The 22,086-nt window shown below is 44.9% G+C and overlaps 1 protein-coding gene across 1 annotated transcript in view; it reads left to right on the top strand.

Moving 5' to 3' along the window:
* Positions 1-22,086, top strand: part of LOC8025706 (protein 5NUC) — a 165,118-nt gene that overhangs the window by 20,863 nt on the left and 122,169 nt on the right. The window contains exon 2 of the mRNA XM_040208991.3: positions 14,251-14,388. Coding sequence (XP_040064925.1) covers positions 14,251-14,388 — 138 coding nt within the window. The remainder of the gene's footprint in view (positions 1-14,250; positions 14,389-22,086) is intronic.

Raw genomic sequence — 22,086 nt, 5'->3', positions numbered from 1 at the left:
GTGGCATTTGCATTGATCTTAAATCAAATATACAATACAGATGGCATAGTTTGACGCAACCTTTGTATGACGCCAAAAATGTTCAGACGGGAATTATGAAGCGCATTAAATTCAAGTTTAATTTCATCCGCAGCCGTGAATGGCGGACGTAATTAAGGTTGAGGTAGGAATTACACCTAACAAATTGCGCTCAATATTGAAATGAGCTCGTTAGCAGGCTGAGTCAGCTGCAGAAACGTATGCAAACATAACATATCCATGGGGTCACTTAATATACAATATACAGCTGCAACAAAATGCCTACACGGGAAGAAACCGTGTCATTCGACTGCTAAAGTGTCATAGGAATAATGGTAGCTAAGTCAACTCTATCTGAGAAGCATAGAAATCGGATCAAACGTGTCGAAGGGCCTGCAACGTTTTTTTGCAAATGCTGGTTTTAATTGTGCTTAAAATAATAAGACATCGCACCAATGTTCTCATAAAACTAGAAGTACATTTTAAAACTAATTTGGACACGAATAATAATAAGAAAAGCGTTCATACGGTTTTATTTACACATCGTATTTGATGCTTACGCTATCAATGCAATAGTTGAAACCAATGTTAATAATTATAACATCTTTATCAATCGCAATGTAATACAGAATAGTACATGGCAGTTTTACAGGGTGTTTTATTTTAATTCGAACATATTTAAAAATAGAGGTTGGAAGTACGAGTGTCGTCTTCAAGACGAGTGTCGTCTTCACCATGTATTTATCAGGCTCGGCGAACATTGGATGACGGGAATATCCGTCATGGTAAGTTGACCAATTAACTAAAATTCGTTGATCAACATTTTTAGTTGCTTGATTTAGGGGTGACATTGCAATCACAGTATTGAAATTAACTAGGCCACACCAATTGAAATAATTTGCAAAAATGTAAGGCTTTTAGATACTGATAAATGATCACGTCTTTTAGTCCGATTTAAAAATTGCGCGCCGGATTCCTACCCAAAATGGCGCGTAGAAGAGAGACGCAGTCGTGTCAGTCGCATCGTCTCCTGTGTCGCCTGCGTACCTGCCAGGAACACGGATTGACGACATGATTGGACCTCCCTCTTCTAATTGTCATTGTGGGCAGAACTCGCAGCCCGTTTTTGAACGAAATTTTTAAATCTGGTAAAAAAAAACGTAAAAATGTTTGAATCAATATATATATATATATATATATATATATATATATATATATATATATATATATATATATATACCGGGTGTTTTCTTTAAGCTTAACACAATTTTTAAAAAGAAACCATGAAAGCTAGGTTAATGCGGTCTGCACAGGTGAGTTATACGGCCAGGGGGACATAGTATAGTGGGCTAATTGTAAAGATCAGTCGGCTAATTAGTTAAGATTTGTTAATTAACTTTTTAATTAATGAGAATAGACATATAGTTCCAATTATAAACTTGCTCAGCGTCATCGAAAACCACTAAATCAGTAATTTTCAGAAAGACTTTGAACACGTGAGAAGTGTAGTAGTGCACTAAAGTTACCACTCGTGGAGCAGGTACAAGGCTAGCGGTTGCGGTAAGGCGCCCGCGGGATTTTTCCGGCTCTTATCTAGCCCCATCCTTATATATATATATATATGGAATCTTATATATATATATATATATAAGATCTTATGGATGGAATCTTATATATATATATATATATATATATATATATATATATATATATATATATATATATATATATATATATATATATATATATATATATATATAAGATTCCATTTTGCGTGACCTCTAATATCTTTTTGCCGTCAATACTGCAATGGCTACATGACCGCTCAAAACCATTAATTATAAAGTGAATTCACGAAGCCTATTTAATTAGCACACCTACCTTGACGATATCCCGTCATCTAATGTTCGCCGAGCCTTATACACGAACTCAGCTCTTTTACGTCACTGCACGGTTGTGGCGCGTCGGACGCACTTCCGGTCTGAAGCTGTGGGCGGAAGTCACCAGAAATCACCATGCGGGACGTGCGTTCCTGTGTTGTTTTGGAAGAAACCAGACAAAACCTCGCCTTCTCGTCAAAACTCCGAGGCTGGGGCTGTACCAAAAGAGTGGGGAAAGTTTTGAAGGTCAGTTTTCACGTGTTCTTTGCCTGCTTGGTTCGTCCGATAAGGTGAATAGGTGCCGTGAAAAAGGAAAACCAGACGCCGTCGGACCACCACTGTTTGTGCGGAAAGCATTTTTGGTTCAATTCACGGATTCTTGTGGTCGTCAGACTGATTTGTTTTGTTCCTACATGAATGCGGGAAAACCACCAAGTTGTACGGACCACCTACGGACTACGTTCAGTGAGTCTTCAAGTTCAAACGGCCGCTTGATCGTTCGTAGTGTCGTCTGCTCTTTCGAATGTTTCTGGTTGTTGTCGTCTGCTCGTTCAAATGACAGCGTACCGTTGACAGAACGTTGACCCGGAAATTCCGATAAGAAGTAAGTGCAGGCCTGAAAAGACTTTTAAGTTTTAAGGCTGGTTGGGGTAAGTAGGCTTGGTGTAAACAGTACATACGAGGAGATGTCGATCATTGTAACCTGTGGTCATCACCGACTTTTTATGCCTGATCCACTTGGTCCGATTCTGCTTGCGATATTCAGTATCGATGTCGACCATCTCAGGTACGGTTTACGATATTGCAGCCCGAGCGACGTCGCGACTGAAAATAGCGAGCAGAATCTCATCATGCGAGTCAGTCTTTAGCAATAAAAGTTTGCTTGGGCCTAGTTGGTTCATATCGATTAAAAGGTTAAAAGGCGCCAACAAAATAGGACGAAAAAAGACACACGCACGATGCATGGCGCCTGTCCGTGTCGTACGTGTGTCTTTTTTCGTCCTGTTTTGTTCGCGCCTTTTAACCTTTTAACAGGCTTTAGCGTCCATTCTGCGGCGTCATCACGGAATGCATCGCCGCATGCCACATTATTCACGCGAAGGTTTGCGGTGTAACGCGCCTCGTTTATGTCGCTGAGGCTGCTGAAATAGTCAGACATTGATAAAAAGACGAAGAATCCACAATTCGAACGCGAAAAAGAGCACGGGAACTCACACCGACGCCGACAACATCGCATTCCAACGGTTTGTTTATGGGCGACGGTGAGCTTCTTGCCCACACTCTATCGCGCATGCGCGGCACCGGTGGCGTCCACTAGGGGCGCTCCGGTTCGTTTGTAAACATGAGTTAGTCTATAACTACATGGTGAAAATGGCTCTCGTCTAATTTTCACCACTTTTAAGAAGAAAAAAAATATGTTCGAGTTAAAATTAAACGCGCTGTATATTATTCAACTAATTTGTTTTAATATGGAAGCAATACTCAGCCTGATTGGCAACAACAAGCTTGAATAGACATACTTGATTTTTTTAATAGTTAGTAGCAGGGTATTTATACCTTCGATAAAAAGAAAAGTGTTCAAACGAAAAACCAAACAAAGAATAAGGGGATATACCGGAACGAAATGTTTGCTTCAAATATATTTGTTTACTCGAATGTTCCCGCTTTAACTCTCCCGGTTTCAGCTCGGCTGAAGTATGTTGAGTTCCGGCGAGTCTAAAAATGTCCCCCGAGACTTATCCGCGCACATGGAACCCACTGACTTCCCTTCAGATATGAAGCACGGATAGCGGATAAAGAGAGAGAGAGAGAAGTCTCGCAAAAGAGGAAAAACCAAAGTTGGAGATACAGTCAGAGGCCGAACGGTCATCGTTAGATGAATACAATAGCTTTATCTACGCTGACGTAAAAAACGGGGATTAGCATTTTTGCACACATCTGAATAGCTGAAAAACTATAGTTTGTTTCCTTACATCTGTACACGAAGCGGAAGCTACAAGCGCGAGCACTTTGCCCTAAAGCAGGGGTCTCCAAACCCCTGGTTTTGAGACCCTGGCACTCGGGCAGGGGCCTCGCAACCCCGGCCCGCGGGCCTTATCCGCCCCGTCTTCCGACAATGAAGCCCGACCCGCGGCTCGCTTCCTGCAGACACGCTTCTATCTGCGCAAGATCAAGAGCGCGTAAAGGAACGGCGTTGCAACGTGTTTCAAATGTGCGAACGAAGATGCCAGAAAGAACGAGAGAAACTGCAATGTAACGCGGCTCCTCTCGCTATAATATTAATTGTCATTACCAGCGTCACCATTCTTTGTCCCCGGCGTCATGTCTTAGTAACTATGTTGAAATGTTTTTACGTTGTCATTTACGTTGTGTTTAGTGCTCTTTGTCTCAACTATTGCATATTATCAGCATTAGTTTTATTCTCATTTGCCCTTTGCACAGGCTGAATGTGCTGAATTTCTCAGGCGCAGGCCTGGTGAGTTTTCTTGGTCAAAATTCTTGTGTAAGGTCGTAATTAGAGGTGGGGCGAAACACCGGAGGTTCGGTTTCGGACTGTTTCGGAAGATGCCGTAATTTTTAGGACGAAATTTTGGTTGTTTCCAAGGTTCGGCAGTTTCGTTGCTATCTATAGTCGGTGATAGGTCAAGAAGGAAGTGGAAGCCCCTCCCTTTTCCACTTCAGCGGAGTGAACGGTGGAGAGGTCGCCTTCTTTCCAACGTTCGCTCCGCTGGAGTGGAAAGGGGTGGGAGGGGCTTCCATTTCGTTCTTGACCTCTCACCGACTACAGTTAGCTTGGCGTCATTTTGGTTTTTCTGGGTGTTGTGAATGTTTAAAGACACTAAACGTTCACACAAACCGAAATTGGATAATATCTTGGTTAATTTTCTGCTCTATAGGACTACACACCAGGTTGCCCGCCATGTGTGGGTGATCTTTGTAGATCCTACGATCCCATGCTGAGACTTGCGGGCGCGTCGACCCATCGAGCGCGTTCTTGATCCGTGGTCGGAGTGACCGCCAAACTGACGCTAGGGGCTCAAAAAGCAAAGCTTGTGTGCATCCAAGTGTCAGAGCTCTGGGTGCGGTGTGTCGGCCTCCCGAACATTTCGGTCACGAATCACGGTTGCCTGATCAGCGATTTCCTTTTCACTCTGAAAACACGCTGCCTGTGGTGCCTGTGCGCAGTACTCTGTATGAAAGGCGTCTAACTCTCATGCAGGAGCAATAAATGCGTTCGGGTAAACAAGGGATCTTTCTGAAGGACTAGGAACAAGTTGCATGTCCACTGCAGCAGGTAGTGACATGGAACGAAGCAAGCGTCGTTAATCTGTACTGTGCAAATCGTGAAATAGCTTTAGCTTCGCGAAGGTCTCGCCGCCATTTGTTTCCAGCCTTTGCTGCTGTAAAAAATAGTCTCTCGGTGCGTGGAAACGGACGTATATAAGTATCCGCGTTGAATGTACAGTTATCAAGTTCGTCGGAATTTAGAACCAACTTACCTAGATCTACAATGTTTATTTCTTATAAAAATGGTGTACATATACGTATACCATGTTTATAAAAAACATTGTACAGGAGGTTTAGTGAAGCACGTCCGCATATCCTCTATTGCATATCACAGGTGTCGGAGGAGTTCCGACTCAATCACGTGGACATGCCAGCTGTGTTGTGTCAACGTAAACCGCAATGTTCCCGGCGCTTGGAGCGAACACCAGACGCATCGTCGAGCGGTTGATGCGATGAAAACGAGGGTCGCGATTTGGGATAATCGATTTCACCAACCGCTTTTTTTTGCTCACATGACGACGTGACTATGGAAATTGTGAAATCGAAACCATTTGGACCGACTTAAAATCTAAATATTTTGTGTCGTGTTGTCCGTTATTTTGCTTCTTCTTATCTTAGATTTTATCGGAACGAGGCTATTTTGTTAACTTAAGTATTTATATTTAAAGCTTTAATTATTTAACGTAGTTTATAAAATTGTTTTGTTTAAAAAAAGTTACAACGCTCAACAATGCGATCTGGCCACTATGGAAACGGTCCCAAACTATCCGAACCTATTTGAAACACATCAAAGTTCGGCCGTTCTTCCGAAACTTTCCGAAACCCCTGTTTCTGGTCCGAAGCTTCTTTCCGAAAACGTTTCGCCCCCTCACCAGTCATAAATAGCTAAATACTAAACTTGAAATAAAAGTATCGAAGTAGACGTATGTATCCACCTTAACGTACTATTTTTAATACTTACTACAACAGTAATTTTTGCGCTGAAATGTTTTTTTCTATTTTATAACTACTTATTTTTTCCGGCCTTCGAGACTGGGACCGATCCTTCATCCGGTCCCTTTGCCAAAAAGTTTAAAAACCCCTGCCCTAAGGATGCTTGCACTGCACGAGCGGACATGCTTCGCAGGGGAGCTGAAATCCAGAAGCTGGCTCCTGTAGCTTCTGATACGCACCCAAGTACATTCCGTGTCACGAGTTGTGTTGATAGAGAACCACGCCTCCTCGATACCAATGCCGTAGTGCTGCTAGAGATGTCGTCATCAGCGCACCTCAAAACTGGTCACAGATTGGACTCGAGGACTGCACCAACGTTCGGGTCACACTTGACTGGAAACCTGACGCAGCACTCCTCTCCAATCTGGTCCAGCGTTGACCTCCGCTGGTCACGCAGAAATGGCAGCACTACGGCCTTCGAGGCGGTGTTGGCCGGGCAGGCAACGCCAGTCGGACAGAGAAAGGGCGACCACTAGGAAGGCGGGAGAGGAGAGAAGGAGAGAGCACTAAGAAGCGTAGAGAGCAGATTTCTCCTCCCCAGCCTTCCTAGTGCTTGCCCTTTCTCCCCTCGCCTGACGTTGCCTTCGCGCGTACTGTATGCGCGCAGCTAGTCACACGGAGTAGACAGGGAAACGCTGTATAGTTATTCTCCGTTAGTAAGCCGCGCTTACAACTTTAGATCTTTAATACGTCACCCAGCGGTTCTAAATTTGAATTTAAGTGCACGTTATAGAGAGAAGTATTTCCCATATGTAAGGAACCAGGAATATGGTACACGGTCTCTTGAGCACTTTCGAATGCGCCTGAAATCATTTGTTTTTCCTTCGTCAGCGCTGAAACTTACGATGTCCAGGCTTGCGGCCATTTCGTTGACGCATGCAGATATCCTCGGGCGTCGTATTTTACGCGGATGATTTTGGATCCTTATTGTAACAACCGTTTGCAGCTGGCTAGTGAGACATGAGTAGTGTTCCTCGCAAAACGAGTCATGAATAGTGACTTTAAATTTTTAGTTTTTATGGGTCGGAAATTTTAATGGGATGTTCGTGTTGTGCAATATTTCTTCTATTAGAAGAGGAGGAAGGAGCGCCAACCAAAAATAAAAAGGAGCCCAACGTTTCGAAACCTGCTTGGTTTCTTCTTCAGGGGCGACTGTGTGCGCGAGGAGCAAGTGGTCTTCTTTTACGGCGGTGGACGTGATGTTTTCGCGATCGTAATGTGGTTGAGCCCGCTGACGTAAGCGGACGGTAAAGCGCCAAGCGACCGATTGATGTTTTGCGGTGTGGTTTGAATGTGCCATGACTCGACGAAGAGCCTTTGCCGGGAATCGGTCTCAATGTCGAGGATGCGTGTGTTGTCGAAGTCAATGCGGTGGTCATTCGAGTCACTGTGTTCCGCAACCGCGCTGCGCTCATGATCGAATTTTCGCACGTCGGTTTTGTGCTGGCGAAGTCTTTCTTTAAAGTTTTTGGTTTCGCCGATGTATGTGGCAGGGCAATCCGCACAAGGAATCTGGTAAATAAAGACTTCGCCAGCACAAAACCGACGTGCGAAAATTCGATCATGAGCGCAGCGCGGTTGCGGAACACAGTGACTCGAATGACCACCGCATTGACTTAGACAACACACGCATCCTCGACATTGAGACCAATTCCCGGCAAAGGCTCTTCGTTGAGTCATGGCACATTCAAACCACACCGCAAAACATCAATCGGTCGCTTGGCGCTTTACCGTCCGCTTACGTCAGCGGGCTCAGCCAGATTACGATCGCGAAAACATCACGTCCACCGCCGTAAAAGAGGACCACTTTCTCCTCGCGCACACAGTCGCCCCTGAAGAAGAAACCAAGCAGGTTTCGAAACGTTGGGCTCCTTTTTATTTTTGGTTGGCGTTCCTTCCTCCTCTTCTAATTGTTCTTACCCAACCAGGCAGATTTCTGCCAAATGTTTACTTTTAAATATTTCTTCTGGAAGATAGCGCACCCTGAAGGTTCACAATGTAAAAAAAAAAGAAGAAAACTCGGACCTGTCGTACGTACCGTAAGTTCGTTAAACTGAAGTACGAGAGCTGTGTCGGGACCCGAGGGTATTGTTTACATATTGGCAAAAATACCAAATTAAGGTTCGGTAAGACGAAGAAATATATGACGCATTTCGGACGGCATTTGAATATGCACATAGAAAGAAACCAGGGCCGTGCAATTAAGATCATATTTTGTTAATTCTAGTTCTGATAACTGTTCCTACCACCGAGAGTAATGTAAAGATTTAGGCAAAGAATGAAAGCAGCCAATAGAGTCAGCCGTAAGAAGGGCCTTTAGGGTTCTTGACCTCAACATAGACAACAATGGTTGTCGGTGAGGATAACAAAATATAAAAGTCTGAAATACATCGCGCCAAATGAAAAAAATAACAAAAACGGGAGTTACATGACCTTGGTTTTCACTTTTTAGTGTGTATTTTATGAGTAGTTTTGGGACATTTATTTTTAGTCGCGTTCTCGGGCATTTTTGTACCGTATTTTCCGGACTATAATCCCGACCCGGTGCATAATCCGCGCAAGGTGCTGGGTCGGCAAGAAAATCTTCTCGTACACGGCACACCATGACACATGTCTGCTTTGTCAGCTCACAAAAAAGCCTATAATATACATAAATCATAATTAACATACTCTTTCATTCACACATTTCATCTCGTCTCGTCATAATCCAGGATAATGAAAAAAAAAATCCTATATAATCCACACGCGTAGATTGTCCGCACAGCCGAAATTTCCACGTTTTAACATGTATAGTCCGCGGGCTATAGCCCGGAAAATAGGCCAGTTATATTTTGACGACGAGATAATTTGCCGAGCTGTAGGGACCAGTGCGAAAAATTCATCGCTCAATAAAAAAAAAAAAAAATCACGATTGCATTTCGGTCAACAATCACAATTTGTTCACTGTCGCGTTTTGTGGTTGTGAAGATCAAGCATGTTGGTAGCATCATAAAAAAAAAAAACACTATGTATTGAAAGCAGGTTTTTCAATCGGCCTTCTTATGAAAGAGGAAAGCACATTCTCTCCTTTTCGTAACTGAATCCTTTCTCGACATTCAAGCTCGAGGCTAGAAGTGCCGCAATGTCCAGTTCCGTGCCGAGTAAGCATGAGTGGTCGGTCTTGAAAGCCGATTGTATTTATTCTAGAGTTCTAAAACACAGCGCACGTATTCCGCAAACTCATTTCCCGAAGTCTTGGAAGTTTCAGAGAAACGTGAAAGAAACGACGGAGGAGACAAATGTCTGCCAATTGAAGTCCCTCGAAAGTTCGAGTTTTAGCGTGAGGTTCAGAATGGGTGCTTATCATGGAAAGAACTATAATCGCCGTTAGACCACGTCTCGTGCGGCAGGCTCTGAGCTGAAGCGCTCTGTGTTACACCGACCTTTGAATGTAAGCATGCAATTAAGAACTGCTCGGGGTTGCTGCGACTTGACTCGACGTCTCAAAATCGAGCATAGCGTTTACTTCGACGCCGAAATCGCACAATTCGAGATTATTTAATCCCAAAAGAACTACCCTAACACATTGGCGTACCGACCGGGGGGCAAGAGGGGCGCTTGCCCCCCCCCCCCCCCCCCGCAAGTTCTCAGAGGGGGGGCGGGGGGGGGGGGGGGCAAGGCATGCGTTTTGTCCCCCCCCCCCCCCCCCCCCCCCCCCCCCTGAAAAGGCTGCCACTGGGCAGGGCAAACACTGGCCGGCGGCGCCCAAGGAATACCAAGGGCATCGCCCCACGACCCGCGCGGGCATATTTTTAACGCGCAGGCGATACATACCCTAGCAACGGCGCTCACGCCGGATTGGCTGGTTCATGAAGATAGGCACTGCCGCCGTCAACATAGGCAGCGGATGCAATGCGAGTTTCCGAAGCGGTAGCATAACTTAGTGGTAAGATGACTGCCTCATACGTATCAGGCCCGGTTCTATCCATGTTGTGGGCTTACCTCTTTCAATTTTTTTTTCTCGACCATTTTGTTTTGTCGAGGCATTTGGCGATATTTACATTTCTTTTTTTTTACGATTAACACTGAAACAAAACCAATGTTGTTGACGAAACATCGCTGAACTAAATCGTATGGGACTCTATTTACAGAAGTGCCTGGGGGACAGCGGAACTTAGGTTGTCGACGGTTGTCGACAACCTAAGCGGAGCTTAGGTTGTCGACTAGAAAAAACTATTAACCAACTTAGCCAAAGCCGACAACCTAAGCGGGGCTTAGGTTGTCGGCTTTGGCTAAGTGGGTTAATAGTTTTTTAATTAGCAGCCGCTCACTGTCGCCACAAAGCGGCGTTAACGCACGCGCGGGCGTGGTTTAACGCGCTTCGAGTGATACACGCGCCGTCCGAATCCGAAATTTAAGTTCCCGCGCCGTTGCCGAGCAGCCAATCCGGCGTGAGCGTCGTTGCTAGGGCGTCTATCGCCTGCGCCGTAAAAGGAGCCAGTGACCAAAGAGCCCGGTGCGCATACACAACTGGCCCTCTCCTCTGCCCCCCTTCCCGCCCCCCTCTTTTACAACGCCTAGACACACACACGCCGTAAAAGTTAGTGCCGGACCGAACCTGCCGAACTTGGAATTCGGAAAAGTTCCGCAAAAAATTTTGAAAAGAAAGTTCGGCAAAGATTCGGCAAAAATTTGGCAAATGTCTGCGCACGCGCTCGAAAGTGATGGGGTCATGGATCGCAAATGGACGCGGCGCATTAGCGCGGTTACCATCGTACAGTTTAGTACCACCAGCGGTTACGGCAAGGTCTGGAGTAGGCTACACGGTAACTGTGCGTTTGTGAGCTTTTGCGAGTGTGGTTCTCTTCAATATTTTCTGCGTCAAGAACAGCAGATCGACCAGTAATTTACGCCGTCCACTGCGCAAGTGACAAATGACGCCGTGCATTCTGGATAACGTGATTTTCATTTGACCTTTCCATTGATGCAATGAGGTAGTTGAAACATCGACTGACAACTGAGCATATCACGCGCAGTGTGCGCAGCCCACTGCCGTCAAACGGGGCAGAATCACGACAGCTTGCCCGAATGTACGGGATGCAGCTGGCATCCTCGACATAATGTGATACATGTTTTCCCCCCTCTTTTCTTTCCCTTTTACGTACTTTCTGTAGTGTGTATATTCTGCACATTTATTTCTCTGTCTTTTTATATGTGGTGGCGGGCTGGCAGCAGACATGTACGAGCTACTAAAAAAAATAATTAAGTTAAGTTCTGAGTATTATCCTCAAAAGTAATTTGAGTAGAGTAGAAATTACGGAAATGGAGAGTAAGTCAGTAAATTACTAATTACCGTAAAAAAGGAGCAAATTACTTTTGAAGTTGCTTTTATTTTTTCTATGCTAACAAGGAAGTACTTACATACGTTTTGATGCGTTAACGATATACTGCTAGCCGAATATAAAGCGGCTTGTGTTTTCACAGAAACACTTTAAAAGCTGGTTCTGCTTCTCCATGCCTAATTGTTGTGTACTTTTTGGTCAGGGATGTACTGCGGATGTATAATTTCACCTTTGAGGATAGCACTGCCTGAGCTTGATTTTGCAGACAGTGTTTGATTGCTTACAGTGTTGCGTAAAGTACGTCTAAACACTACTTGGAACTACAAAGTTCATTAGAGATTATGTACTTCAAGTAAAGTAGTAAGTACAACGGGTGCAATGTACCTGAGGTGAAGTACTATAAATACAATGTACTTCCAAAGTAAAGTAGAAGTACTTTTTAACACACTATTTCAGAATGCCCTTTCATTCCCTATACAGCGTTTTTTTCTTTTTTTAACTTGGCGGTCCCGGTATGCATTGCTTAGGGGAAATCGGAGGTGCACCAGTTTCTTTCAGAAAGAGCAACAAAATCCAAGGTGCATCAGTTTTTTTTTAAATAGCGGCGATTAATACGTTATAGAGTAATTGCTCTATTCTCGCTGACGAACCATTTAACACAATCAACTTATAAGGCACTTATTTGTATCGGTATTATAGCCGCCATTTCTTCACTCAGAGAAATGACCAGATGACGTCTCGGAAGACAGCTCAAGCTTTACAGGAGCACCAGATCAACTTCAGAGCGGGTGCTGCACTTTGTTACCTCCTTTGAGTGAGGATGTAGTGTGTATACCTCCTGTAGTGGGCGAAATTCCTACATTGTGGAGAAGCGGAGACAAGCCCTTTCTTCAAACGCGTCAAGTCTCCTTGAGCTTCGGGAGACAAAGAAACGCCAGTCTTCGGAGCTAATCCCACAGTTACTCGACCTCTCTTGCGTCGTGTCCTTTCGCTCCCCGCGCCTCATAGCAGTGTTGTTGCACTGGGGGGCTGGTTAAAATATTTTGAGGTTTTGGACTATCCAAATTGCTTTCTTCCTCCCCCCCTTTTCTACGCCACATGCTTCCCCCTCTGCAAATATCAGCTGGTCTTCTAACATCTTATCCCTCTTCATAGGCAAAACAGTCACTCGGAAAACTAGTTAAGGTAAACTACTAATTACCACAATAGAAATGTAATTGAAAGTTACTAAACTACCCAGAAAAGTAGTTAAACTACAGTAACTTAAGTAAAGTAGTTGAACTACGTACAAGTCTGACTGGCAGGCGCTGTGCGTAAGGGTTTTCACCTATCTGCCTAGCCCCGCACACCATCACATGGGCACCTTCCAGTATGTGCAAATAAAATTATTATTGTTATTATTATTATAACAATCCTGTTTTCGGCTCACAAGTAGTTTGTACTAAAACATAATAATATTGCTTTTTAGTTCGCGTTATTTCGCGATATTTATGTATCTGCATAAAACTATACACAGAACTATCATGCTCGACATTGCACATCCGACATTCCTAACTCTTCCCATCTTCGTGAATGTCCGTGTGTGTCCTAGCACCAGAAACCGAAATTTTAAAGGTTAAAAACGGCACGTTGCGAATATGGAACGCACACTTTCATCCAAAGCTGACGTCGAGTGACTCTAATCCAAAAACATGCATATTTACAATTTTGTTATCTCTTCTGGTGAAGGCTCAGTAACCGTTGCATTCGTTTTCGCGCATGAAACGGTGACTCCCAGAGAAAGTAAGAAAGCAGTGATTGGCCTTTATTTTAACAATTATAAACACACTTGCACGCCTGCGCTGATGAAGTCTCAAAATCAAAACTCTCGTAGCGTGATTCGTGACTGCGTCGGCTACCCAACCTCGTTGTCAAGCCACTTTCTACAAGCTAACACTAAAATTGCCAGTAAACACACAAAAGCGACATCGATACCATTATCTTGTAGAATAGCACCTTATTTAGTCATAACTGTGTCAATAGGCACTCCATGTTGTATTTATGTTAAGAAAAAAAAACTATTTTCTTTAGAAAAAAATAAATATCAATGTTAGGTCTGGTAACAGTGTATGTTTGCCAAATCATTGCCAAATATTTAGAAAAGTTCGGCAAAAGTTGCGCCGAATTTGCGATTCGGCAAAAGTTCGGCCATCACTAGTAAGAACATGCGACCCCGGGGGGGGAGGTCTGGTTTGCCCCCCCCCCCCCCTCCCTAACTCGAAAACAAGTTGGTACGCCACTGCTCTAAGACGAATCCGAGGGAAAGCATTTTGATTCGAAAGTTTGTTTCTGACTAAAAAAAGCGAGTGAATATTGCTGACGAATGGAGTAAGGGCTCTCATTAAGCGGATTCACGCACGCTTATGATCCTTTATTGAGCTTTTTATTACTCAAATGTCATCCAGCACAAACCATTATGTCTGCCCCCTTTCGTCTTATGGTGAGTTTGTCGTCATTTGATTTTGAAACCTCCCTACTGTCTGCGCTAAGGACAAATACAAAGTAAACGATGTTTTCATCTTTTATTTGAGGTTGACGATTTTTGTATTTGCGATTTGTTTTTGTAAAAGTAAACTTAAAAAAAAAGAAGAAAAACATTCGCCCAGCAATTGCGTTAGAGCCATACCAGCTATCGTTGTAATTTATTTCGCAGTCAGACTCACCTGTCAAGTCACTATGGTTTCTTATCTCGGCGGTTGCTTTCTTCACAGGTGGACCAAGTTCGGAAGAAGGGAGGGAACATGTTGTTCCTCAACACGGGGGACTACTACCAGGGCAGCCTGTGGTACTACCTGCTCGGCGCCGAGATCGTCGTCAAAGCCGTCAACTACCTCATGCACGACGCCATGGTCTGTATACTTCCTTATCGTGCCGAGAACGTGCGTTCTATCGCTGAAGCATTGCCGATTCGGGCGCCGAATTTCGCCTTGGTAGGCAAATTTAAAAACACTGAAAATAGTTGGGGCGTACAAAACGCAATACTCTCGTGTTCGAACAGCGCAAAGACGACAGGAAGATAGAAGAGAAGAGGACAGGACGAGCCCTGACTATCAATGGTCTCCAGGTGGCAAAGGTTACCACGCCTGGGTCAGCAAACTATAGCACGTGCTTTTTCTCCTTTTTCTCTTTTCTTTTCTTTTTTTCTTTTTCTTTTCTTTTTCTTTCTTTTCTTTTCTTTCTTTTGTTTTCTGGTTGCGCTTTCGGTTGAAGAAAGGTGACGCCTGCTGGCACAGGCCATTCCCGTGCAAAAAGCTGCCGCGCGTGTGTCTGATGAAAAAAAGTGCATTTTGGCACTCTCGAGTCTCGCGCACTTCATCCTCTTTTGAATAAATAGCATCAGTTGATAGTCAGCGCTCGTCCTGTCCTCTTCTCTTCTATCTTCCTGTCGTCTTTGCGCAGTTCGAACACTAAGTATGAACCAACTAGCCCACCGCAGTACCTTGTTGCAATACTCTCATGGACTACAAGCTATCGATGCCGAAACCACCGAGGAGCAATATAGCTTTGATTTTATTTTCATTTCATTTTATTACCTTGAAAGCTTCTAGAGGAAGCATTACATAAGGGGAATACATCAAAGTCGTATGTTTAATAATAAAATTGGGGAAAAAACGAAGGACACGAAGAAAAAAAATAACATCCTTATACAGACATTATTTACCAACTGAACAACCTCTGCATGAAAAAGTGGTAGTCACTTGTTACCACCAGGCTAGAGGGCAGGCTGTTCCAATCAGAAGTACATAGTAGAAGAGGCGAGTATTTGTAGGCGTTAGTTCCAGAAAACATGGCGTCAACATTACAAGGATGATCTAGGCGAGGTGAAATATCATGGGCCGGCAAAGAAAGGCTCTAGCCGACCATGTCTTATAATACAGTTTATGGATAAAAAAAGGCCGGTCAACGGACCTTTTCCGAGAAGCGTTCTGCGCACGCGTGAGCGCCCGATGCCAAGCGGCGAAAGTCGGCACGAAAAATCGAGGAAATTCGGAAGGAGGCTGTGGATCAGCGAGTAGAACACATAATTGCAGCACATATATAATTGTGTTACACAAATAAAGAAAGTGGACGGAAAGAGAAACACGACGTTTGGGTGGACGCCACCGATGCCCCTCTTTAAAGTCGCGTTGGGCACGCGCTGCAGCTCAGAAAGCGAAGAAACTGGTAGTAAAATATTCTGGCGGGCTAGGTGGTTATACATAGTAAATTACAAATAGCGCTAAAACAAGGACGGACGAAGAAGTGGACATGACGGTTTTAGATACAACGATAAAGAAGGTGAAAGAAGTGTCTGGTGTTGAAAAAAGAAGAAATAAGTCTATTTCTAGCCTTTTTATTTTGTTTTATTTTTAATATTTTCGTTTTTGTCTACTGTGCTTTAGTGTTTTTAGTCTAACAATCTTCTTAGAGCGCCCCGGCTAGAAATAGACTTATTTCTTTTGTTTTCAACACCAGACACTTCCTTCACCTTCTTCTTTATCGTTGTATATAAAACCGCCAGTTGTGAGTTAGCGCCTGTCCTGTCCACTTTTTCGTCTGTCCTTGTCTTAGTGCTATTTGTAATTTAGAAACTGGTACGTAGCTTCCATTATCGATATGTAGCGCAGGTAGCTCACTTCCTTGATTTTTAGTTGGTGCAACCACCGCCTGGTGCCGTCGGTATGTGGAAAAGGTCCATTCTTCTGCGAGAGTCGAAAGTTACGCTATTCCGGGAATAATCGCGAGTAGTAAAACGGGCCACACGGTTCTGGACTCGAGTTGATTAAAGAGGTATATTTGATAAAGGTTCGACATGATAAATGCGTATCCTAATTTAGTCCGCACCAACGTGGTAAAGGCTAAACGCTTGACATATGAGTCGGTGAGGTAGAAATGCTTTTTTAAAAATCCTGATGTTTTGTTAGCTTTTGGGGCTAGGGAACGTGACAATTTCCATATATATCTTCAGTGAGGTACACTCCTAAATACTTAAATGTGGCCGCTCGTTCGAGCTTGCGAGATTAAATAGTATACAAAAAACAGGCTTAATTTTTTTTTATTTTGAAAATAACTGTATTTTAAATTGATAATGGTTAATTTTCATGAGCCAAGAGTCACACCAAGTTTTTAATTTTACTAGATTACTCTGTAGGATAACGCAATCGTCAATGAAGGAATTTTTGCGTTGGAGGAAAAGGTCTTCAGCATCCAGTCTCACGAAGGAAGATAAAGTGCAATGGTCGTTTACGTAAACTAGACAAAGAAGAGGGCCAAGAAATGAACCCCGATGGACGTCAGAGACAAGAAAGCCCTAATCCAAGATAGAAGAATATTATTCACGTTTAAATGAAAAATATTGGATATTAATCTGCTATGAGGGACACGGTCAAAAGCTTTTGAAAGTCTATGAATATTGCATCAGTTTGATTCAAAGAGTGCGTATTACAATGAAGGTCGTAGGTGAGGTTGAATATTTGAGTTACGCGATATAGGATTTTACGGAATTCATGTTGATTAGGACACAACAGCTTGTTACTATCCAAATCTGACGTTATGTTGCTGAAAGCGATGTGCCCTAAAATTTTGCGTAATACACTAGTCGGTAAGATAGGCCTGAAATGAGCTCATTGAGATTACCTGATTTGAAGATGGCTACTACGTTCGAATTTAGCCAACCAGATGGCAGTTGAGAAAGGGCTAGACATTATTAAAAAAGTAAGGAGCAGAAATTTAGCGGATGTAAATTTCGTCAGTTTTAAACCTCTGAAGTCTGTTCCTTCCCAGCCAGGAGTACACTCTAAAAAAAAACCCGTGCGTCAGCTTTCCTACACAACACTCGGAGAGCCAATCAGCGCAACTTACTGAGGCAGCTCAGCGAATGACGATGCCGAACACATGTTGAGACCAAAAAACGCAGTGTGAGTTGTGACATTAAGCAATGAAAAACGTCACGCTTGCATTGCTTAATGTCACAACTCAGACTGCGTTTTTCTGCGGGGGAGTAGCAGCAGAGCTGAGAACAGCGCTCGGTGCAAGCGCTGAATCTCGGCGAAGCGAGCGATAAGAAACAGAGCCGTCACGCCAGCCGCGTCATGGCGCTAATAGCTCGCACCGGTCGACGTTCCGGCGTTTACCTTCATATCGCCGGCATGTGTACATAAGACAAGGAGATGCGAGATGGATCAAGAGTAAGCTAGATATAACAAAAATTGCAAAACGTTATCCCTAGCTGTCTGATACTTAAAGTTTAACCCGGGGTCACACTTTTTAGCCCAAAATCTCCAAACATACACTACAGAGCCATGGATCTGCACTTTAAAAAGGCGTATATTCTTACACTTTTGTCCCATGTAATACATTCCAACACATCAGTTCAACCTTCAGCGCACTGACGTTGAACGGACGGTACCAACTTTCACGAGTACTTTGATAGCTGAGTTGTACAACTTAGTAGAATAGCTCAGTTACTTGTTACTTACTCCAACAAAAAAAATTACTTGTTACTTACTCCTACTGCGAAACCTGTGTTTTTTTCCTGTAGTCTTTGATACGTACTTTAGCTTTTTAATATGTTATATTGTCACGAATGACAATTGGTGAGGTGACGATTGATTAACGGAAACTAAACGTTTAATGGGACGAACTTGTGCCCAGAACAAAACAGAAAAAAAAGGCTAGCGCCGAAGGCGTCCGTGGCGGCGTGATCGAGCGCAAGAGCGAGACTGACTCGACAAGGTCTCGGGCAGCTCCTTATCTAGTGTGCGCCCCCATCTTGAAAATTTGACCCTGAAGGTTCGAGCGTTGCGCGTTCGGGGTGAGAATAAACAGCCATTTCCGAGAAGAAGAAAGAAGGACGAAATGATAAAAGTTACGTCCCGACTAAGAATAAATGCAAATCTTCTAGAAGTCTGTGACCAAGCGTTGCTTGCTCGGCCCTGCGCGCAACTTTATTCCTCCCTTAAAAAAAAAAAAATTGTGGAGCCCATTTACTTCGCGTGAAGATGGAGGACGAGCGAAGCTGTTATCTTTACGACAAATTTACGACAACTTTACGACATCTATACGATTTACATATGATTCCAATGACGACACGTACACAATTTTGTCCTTATTTAATTTTTAGTGACTAAAGTGATCATTGGCTTATGGCCACTCATAGACAAGCCTGCGCGCTCTCAATGCTTACAATTCTAAACCCAATTTTTTGATTCACATTTGGAGGACCGTTTTTTTCCGATTGGAGCCCAAGTCTCTTTATCAGCATCGCGGACGCGAAAAAAAAGGAGGTTAGATCGGGGCGTTCTGCCCACAGCCTCGTCCCAGTGCACTCTTAGATGAGATAAGTCGGGGACCGTAGATGATAACGAGGGATGATAACCAGGGCCAAGGAAGGCTGACTCACGCGGGTTGCCCTCTTTTTCATTTATACTTGCCATGGCCAATCGGAACGAAGGAACGCCGTTTAAACGGGACTGTTTTTTGTTACCATCCATGGATGCATTTTTTCCAGACCCCAGGACATAACAGGTTCTCTATAAAACGCATCGTACTTATGCAACGGAAAAAAGGATAATAATAAAAGAATACTGCGAAACAAAATAAGCAAGAGGAGTCCTAGCGCGCGCAGGACGGCTTGAATCGAACTACGTGGACTACTTTGGGTTGTGGCTGGCGGCGTCCTGAAGGTCGGGCTCCGTCCTGGACCACCTCGTAGTTCCAGTCCCCAAGGGGCCGAATGACCTTGTGCGGTCTGAATTAGCGTCTTAACAGTTCCTCACTGAGGCCGCGGCTACGAATGGGCCTCCACACCCACACACTGTCTCCGGGCTTGCACTCCACGTCGCGGCGACGAAGGTTGTACCAAGCAGCGTCGGCACGTTGCTGGTCCTTTATGCGAAGGTGGACTAGCTGGCGTACACTTCTGCCCGTTGGGTGACCAGCTGGGCGTTGGTTTCTTGAACCGCCGTGTTGTACGCAAACGTGAGCTAGGGCAGCACCTGATACCATGTCTTTTGTTCCACGACCACGTACATCGAGGTCATGTCGGCAATGGTCATGTTTAGTCGCTCCGTCAGCCCTTTTGTCTGCAGGTGGTATGCCGTGTTTTGGTGGTGGTCGGTGTTGCTCAGGCGGAATATCTCTTGTGTCAGTTGCGCCATGAACGATGAGCCTCGGTCCGTAATGAGGACCTGGGCAGCGCGGTGTCGGAGGACGATAAGCTCAACGAAGGACTCGGCTACTTCCAGAGCGGTTCCCGACGGGAGTGCTTTTGTCTCGGCGCACCGGGTGAGATAACAAGTTGCCACGATTATCCATAGGTTTCCCTGCGTCAACGGCGGGAAATGTCCAAGTAGTTATACTTCAATTAGAGCTGCGAACTTGATTAACCTACCGGTTACTTTAATAACGCTTTAATTGCGATTAATTTTTTAACTACTTAATCAACTAAATTTTGACAAGAAAAGGTAAAATTTAACGCTTTCATCACACGGACGTGGACGAACACACCTGTATGAAGTCAAACTTTAGGTGAAACTTTGACCTAAAGCAAACTGTAGGGGTGAGATTTCTCTCCCCAAACAAGTGGAAAAGGTGTTACGTGTCTCAGCCGCTTCAACGCCATGCGGGTGTCCGTTTAGCGCAGCAGAGACTATTCTGAACAATCAAAAGAGTTCGCTATTGTCGGAGAATATCGACGAACATCTTTGCTTCTAGGGTTGAGGTAATGATTTGTGAGTGGGTGCCTTTTGACTTTTCTCAACTGCACATCAAAGTTGATTGAAAACCTGATATTGTACATTTTGCCGTTTCTCACACATTCAGGGAAGGTAAAATGTAAATTTGCCTTGTTTAAAAAAAAAACTGTTATGCGTGGGAATGAACGAAAGTGAATAATCGATTAAGTAATCGATTAAAGGGTGGCGATCAATTGGGTTAAAATTTTTAATAGACGCCCATACCTAATTTTAATCTGCTGGAACGGTGCAGTCGGGGGCGGGATCGGCTGAAGGAGGTCTGCCGGCTTCGTGGGCGGTTTCTTCCGTCGCTGGCACTCGTGGCACGGTCGGGCCACGAGTGGACACTCTTTGGGAGCTTGGGCCAGTAATACTTCTCTCAGATACTTGCGAAAGTCCTGCTGTAGCCGAGGTGACCAGATATCGGGTCGTCGTGGCAGGCTTGGAAGATCTCTTCTCGAAGACACTGTGCGTGGCAAAACAGTCACTGTATACAGCGTTGAGATCAACCAGTTTTCGGCGCTTCGGAGCTGGGATATCGGGGTCAATGTCGAGCTGCGGGGGCGACGTGCTCATGTGCTGTGACGACGACGTTTCCTCGGAAGTAGCGTCCCCGCAGGGGGCACCTGTGAAAGCAGATGTTTGGAGAGTGGCGTCTCCACGGACCCCGAGCCCCGCAGGGGGCGCCTGCACCTTAGGTGCTAGGTGCTTGGTGAGTAGCGTCACCACGGACCCCAGCCACGTGGGCCACCATACCCGCACGCAGGGGGCACCTGCCTTGGTAGGTGCTTGGTGAGTGGCGCCACCGCGAACCCCGAGCTATGTAGGTTTACCCACCCACGCCTGGCTGTGTGTGGCTTAACCCGTGTCCGGGGAAAAGGGGACCCTGGTGGTTGAGCTGAGCCCGGGGTATGTTTGGACCCTTCGGGGCCCCCCGGGCGAGGCAATACACCGCTTCGACCTCTGCTTCTCGTAGACGGGTGTCCTGGCTTGGCCCGACCAGGATGATTCAGTCAGTCGCCTCTTCTACCCTCTTCTTCCTTCTTTCACTTTTCCTCCCACCTCTTTCTCTTTTCTTCTACACTTTCATCCTTCCTTTTTCACCTTCTTAGGCGGCAAGGGCCAACCTTGAGTGGAAACAGGTCCTGTCCCTGCAACCACACTAGGGTATAGTGCCCGGGCAGCACTGGTAGAGTAATTGTGTCAGCCAAGCCTTTCTTGTTATGGCACATTACCTACCCCCTTGTTGGGCTCCGTGGTGGGCGGTGCACCCGGGCACTGAAGTTTCTTCCCCATCTTTATGGGTCTGCAAACTAAAAAACCTTCTGATCGGGCCCCGAAAAGGGTCCGCACCGAAGTACCGCTCCAGTCTGAAAAGTCATTTGTTTCTGAAAAATTTCCAAGCTTTCTTGTTCTTCATTCTGAAAATGAAAAGCCACTGGGCAAACTGTCCCCCTTCCTTGTAGCTAAGGCTCTAGAGGGAGTTGTTAGCAAAAACTTCAATGCAAAGAAAATGGCGTCTGGAGACCTCCTTGTAGAAATCAGTACAAAGCAGCAGAGTGATGCCCTCTTGGGTCTCAACTCTGTGTCAGACTATAAAGTCAGTGTCGCCCCTCACCGGAAACTGAACACCGTCCAAGGAGTAATCTCCGAAGATGACCTACTAGACACATCTGACACAGAGCTGGTGGAGGGCCTCTCTAGCCAAAGAGTTGTCGCTGCACGACGAATCACAATTCGTCGCGATGGCACAGAACACAAGACAAAGCACATAGTCCTAACATTTGAGTCCGCCACACTTCCAGAGGCCGTAAAAGCTGGCTATCTCCACTG

This window comes from Ixodes scapularis, unplaced genomic scaffold (genome assembly GCF_016920785.2).
Source record: "Ixodes scapularis isolate PalLabHiFi unplaced genomic scaffold, ASM1692078v2 PGA_scaffold2__306_contigs__length_199485367, whole genome shotgun sequence".
Lineage (NCBI taxonomy): Eukaryota > Metazoa > Arthropoda > Arachnida > Ixodida > Ixodidae > Ixodes > Ixodes scapularis.
This window is presented reverse-complemented; position numbering and strand designations above follow the sequence as displayed.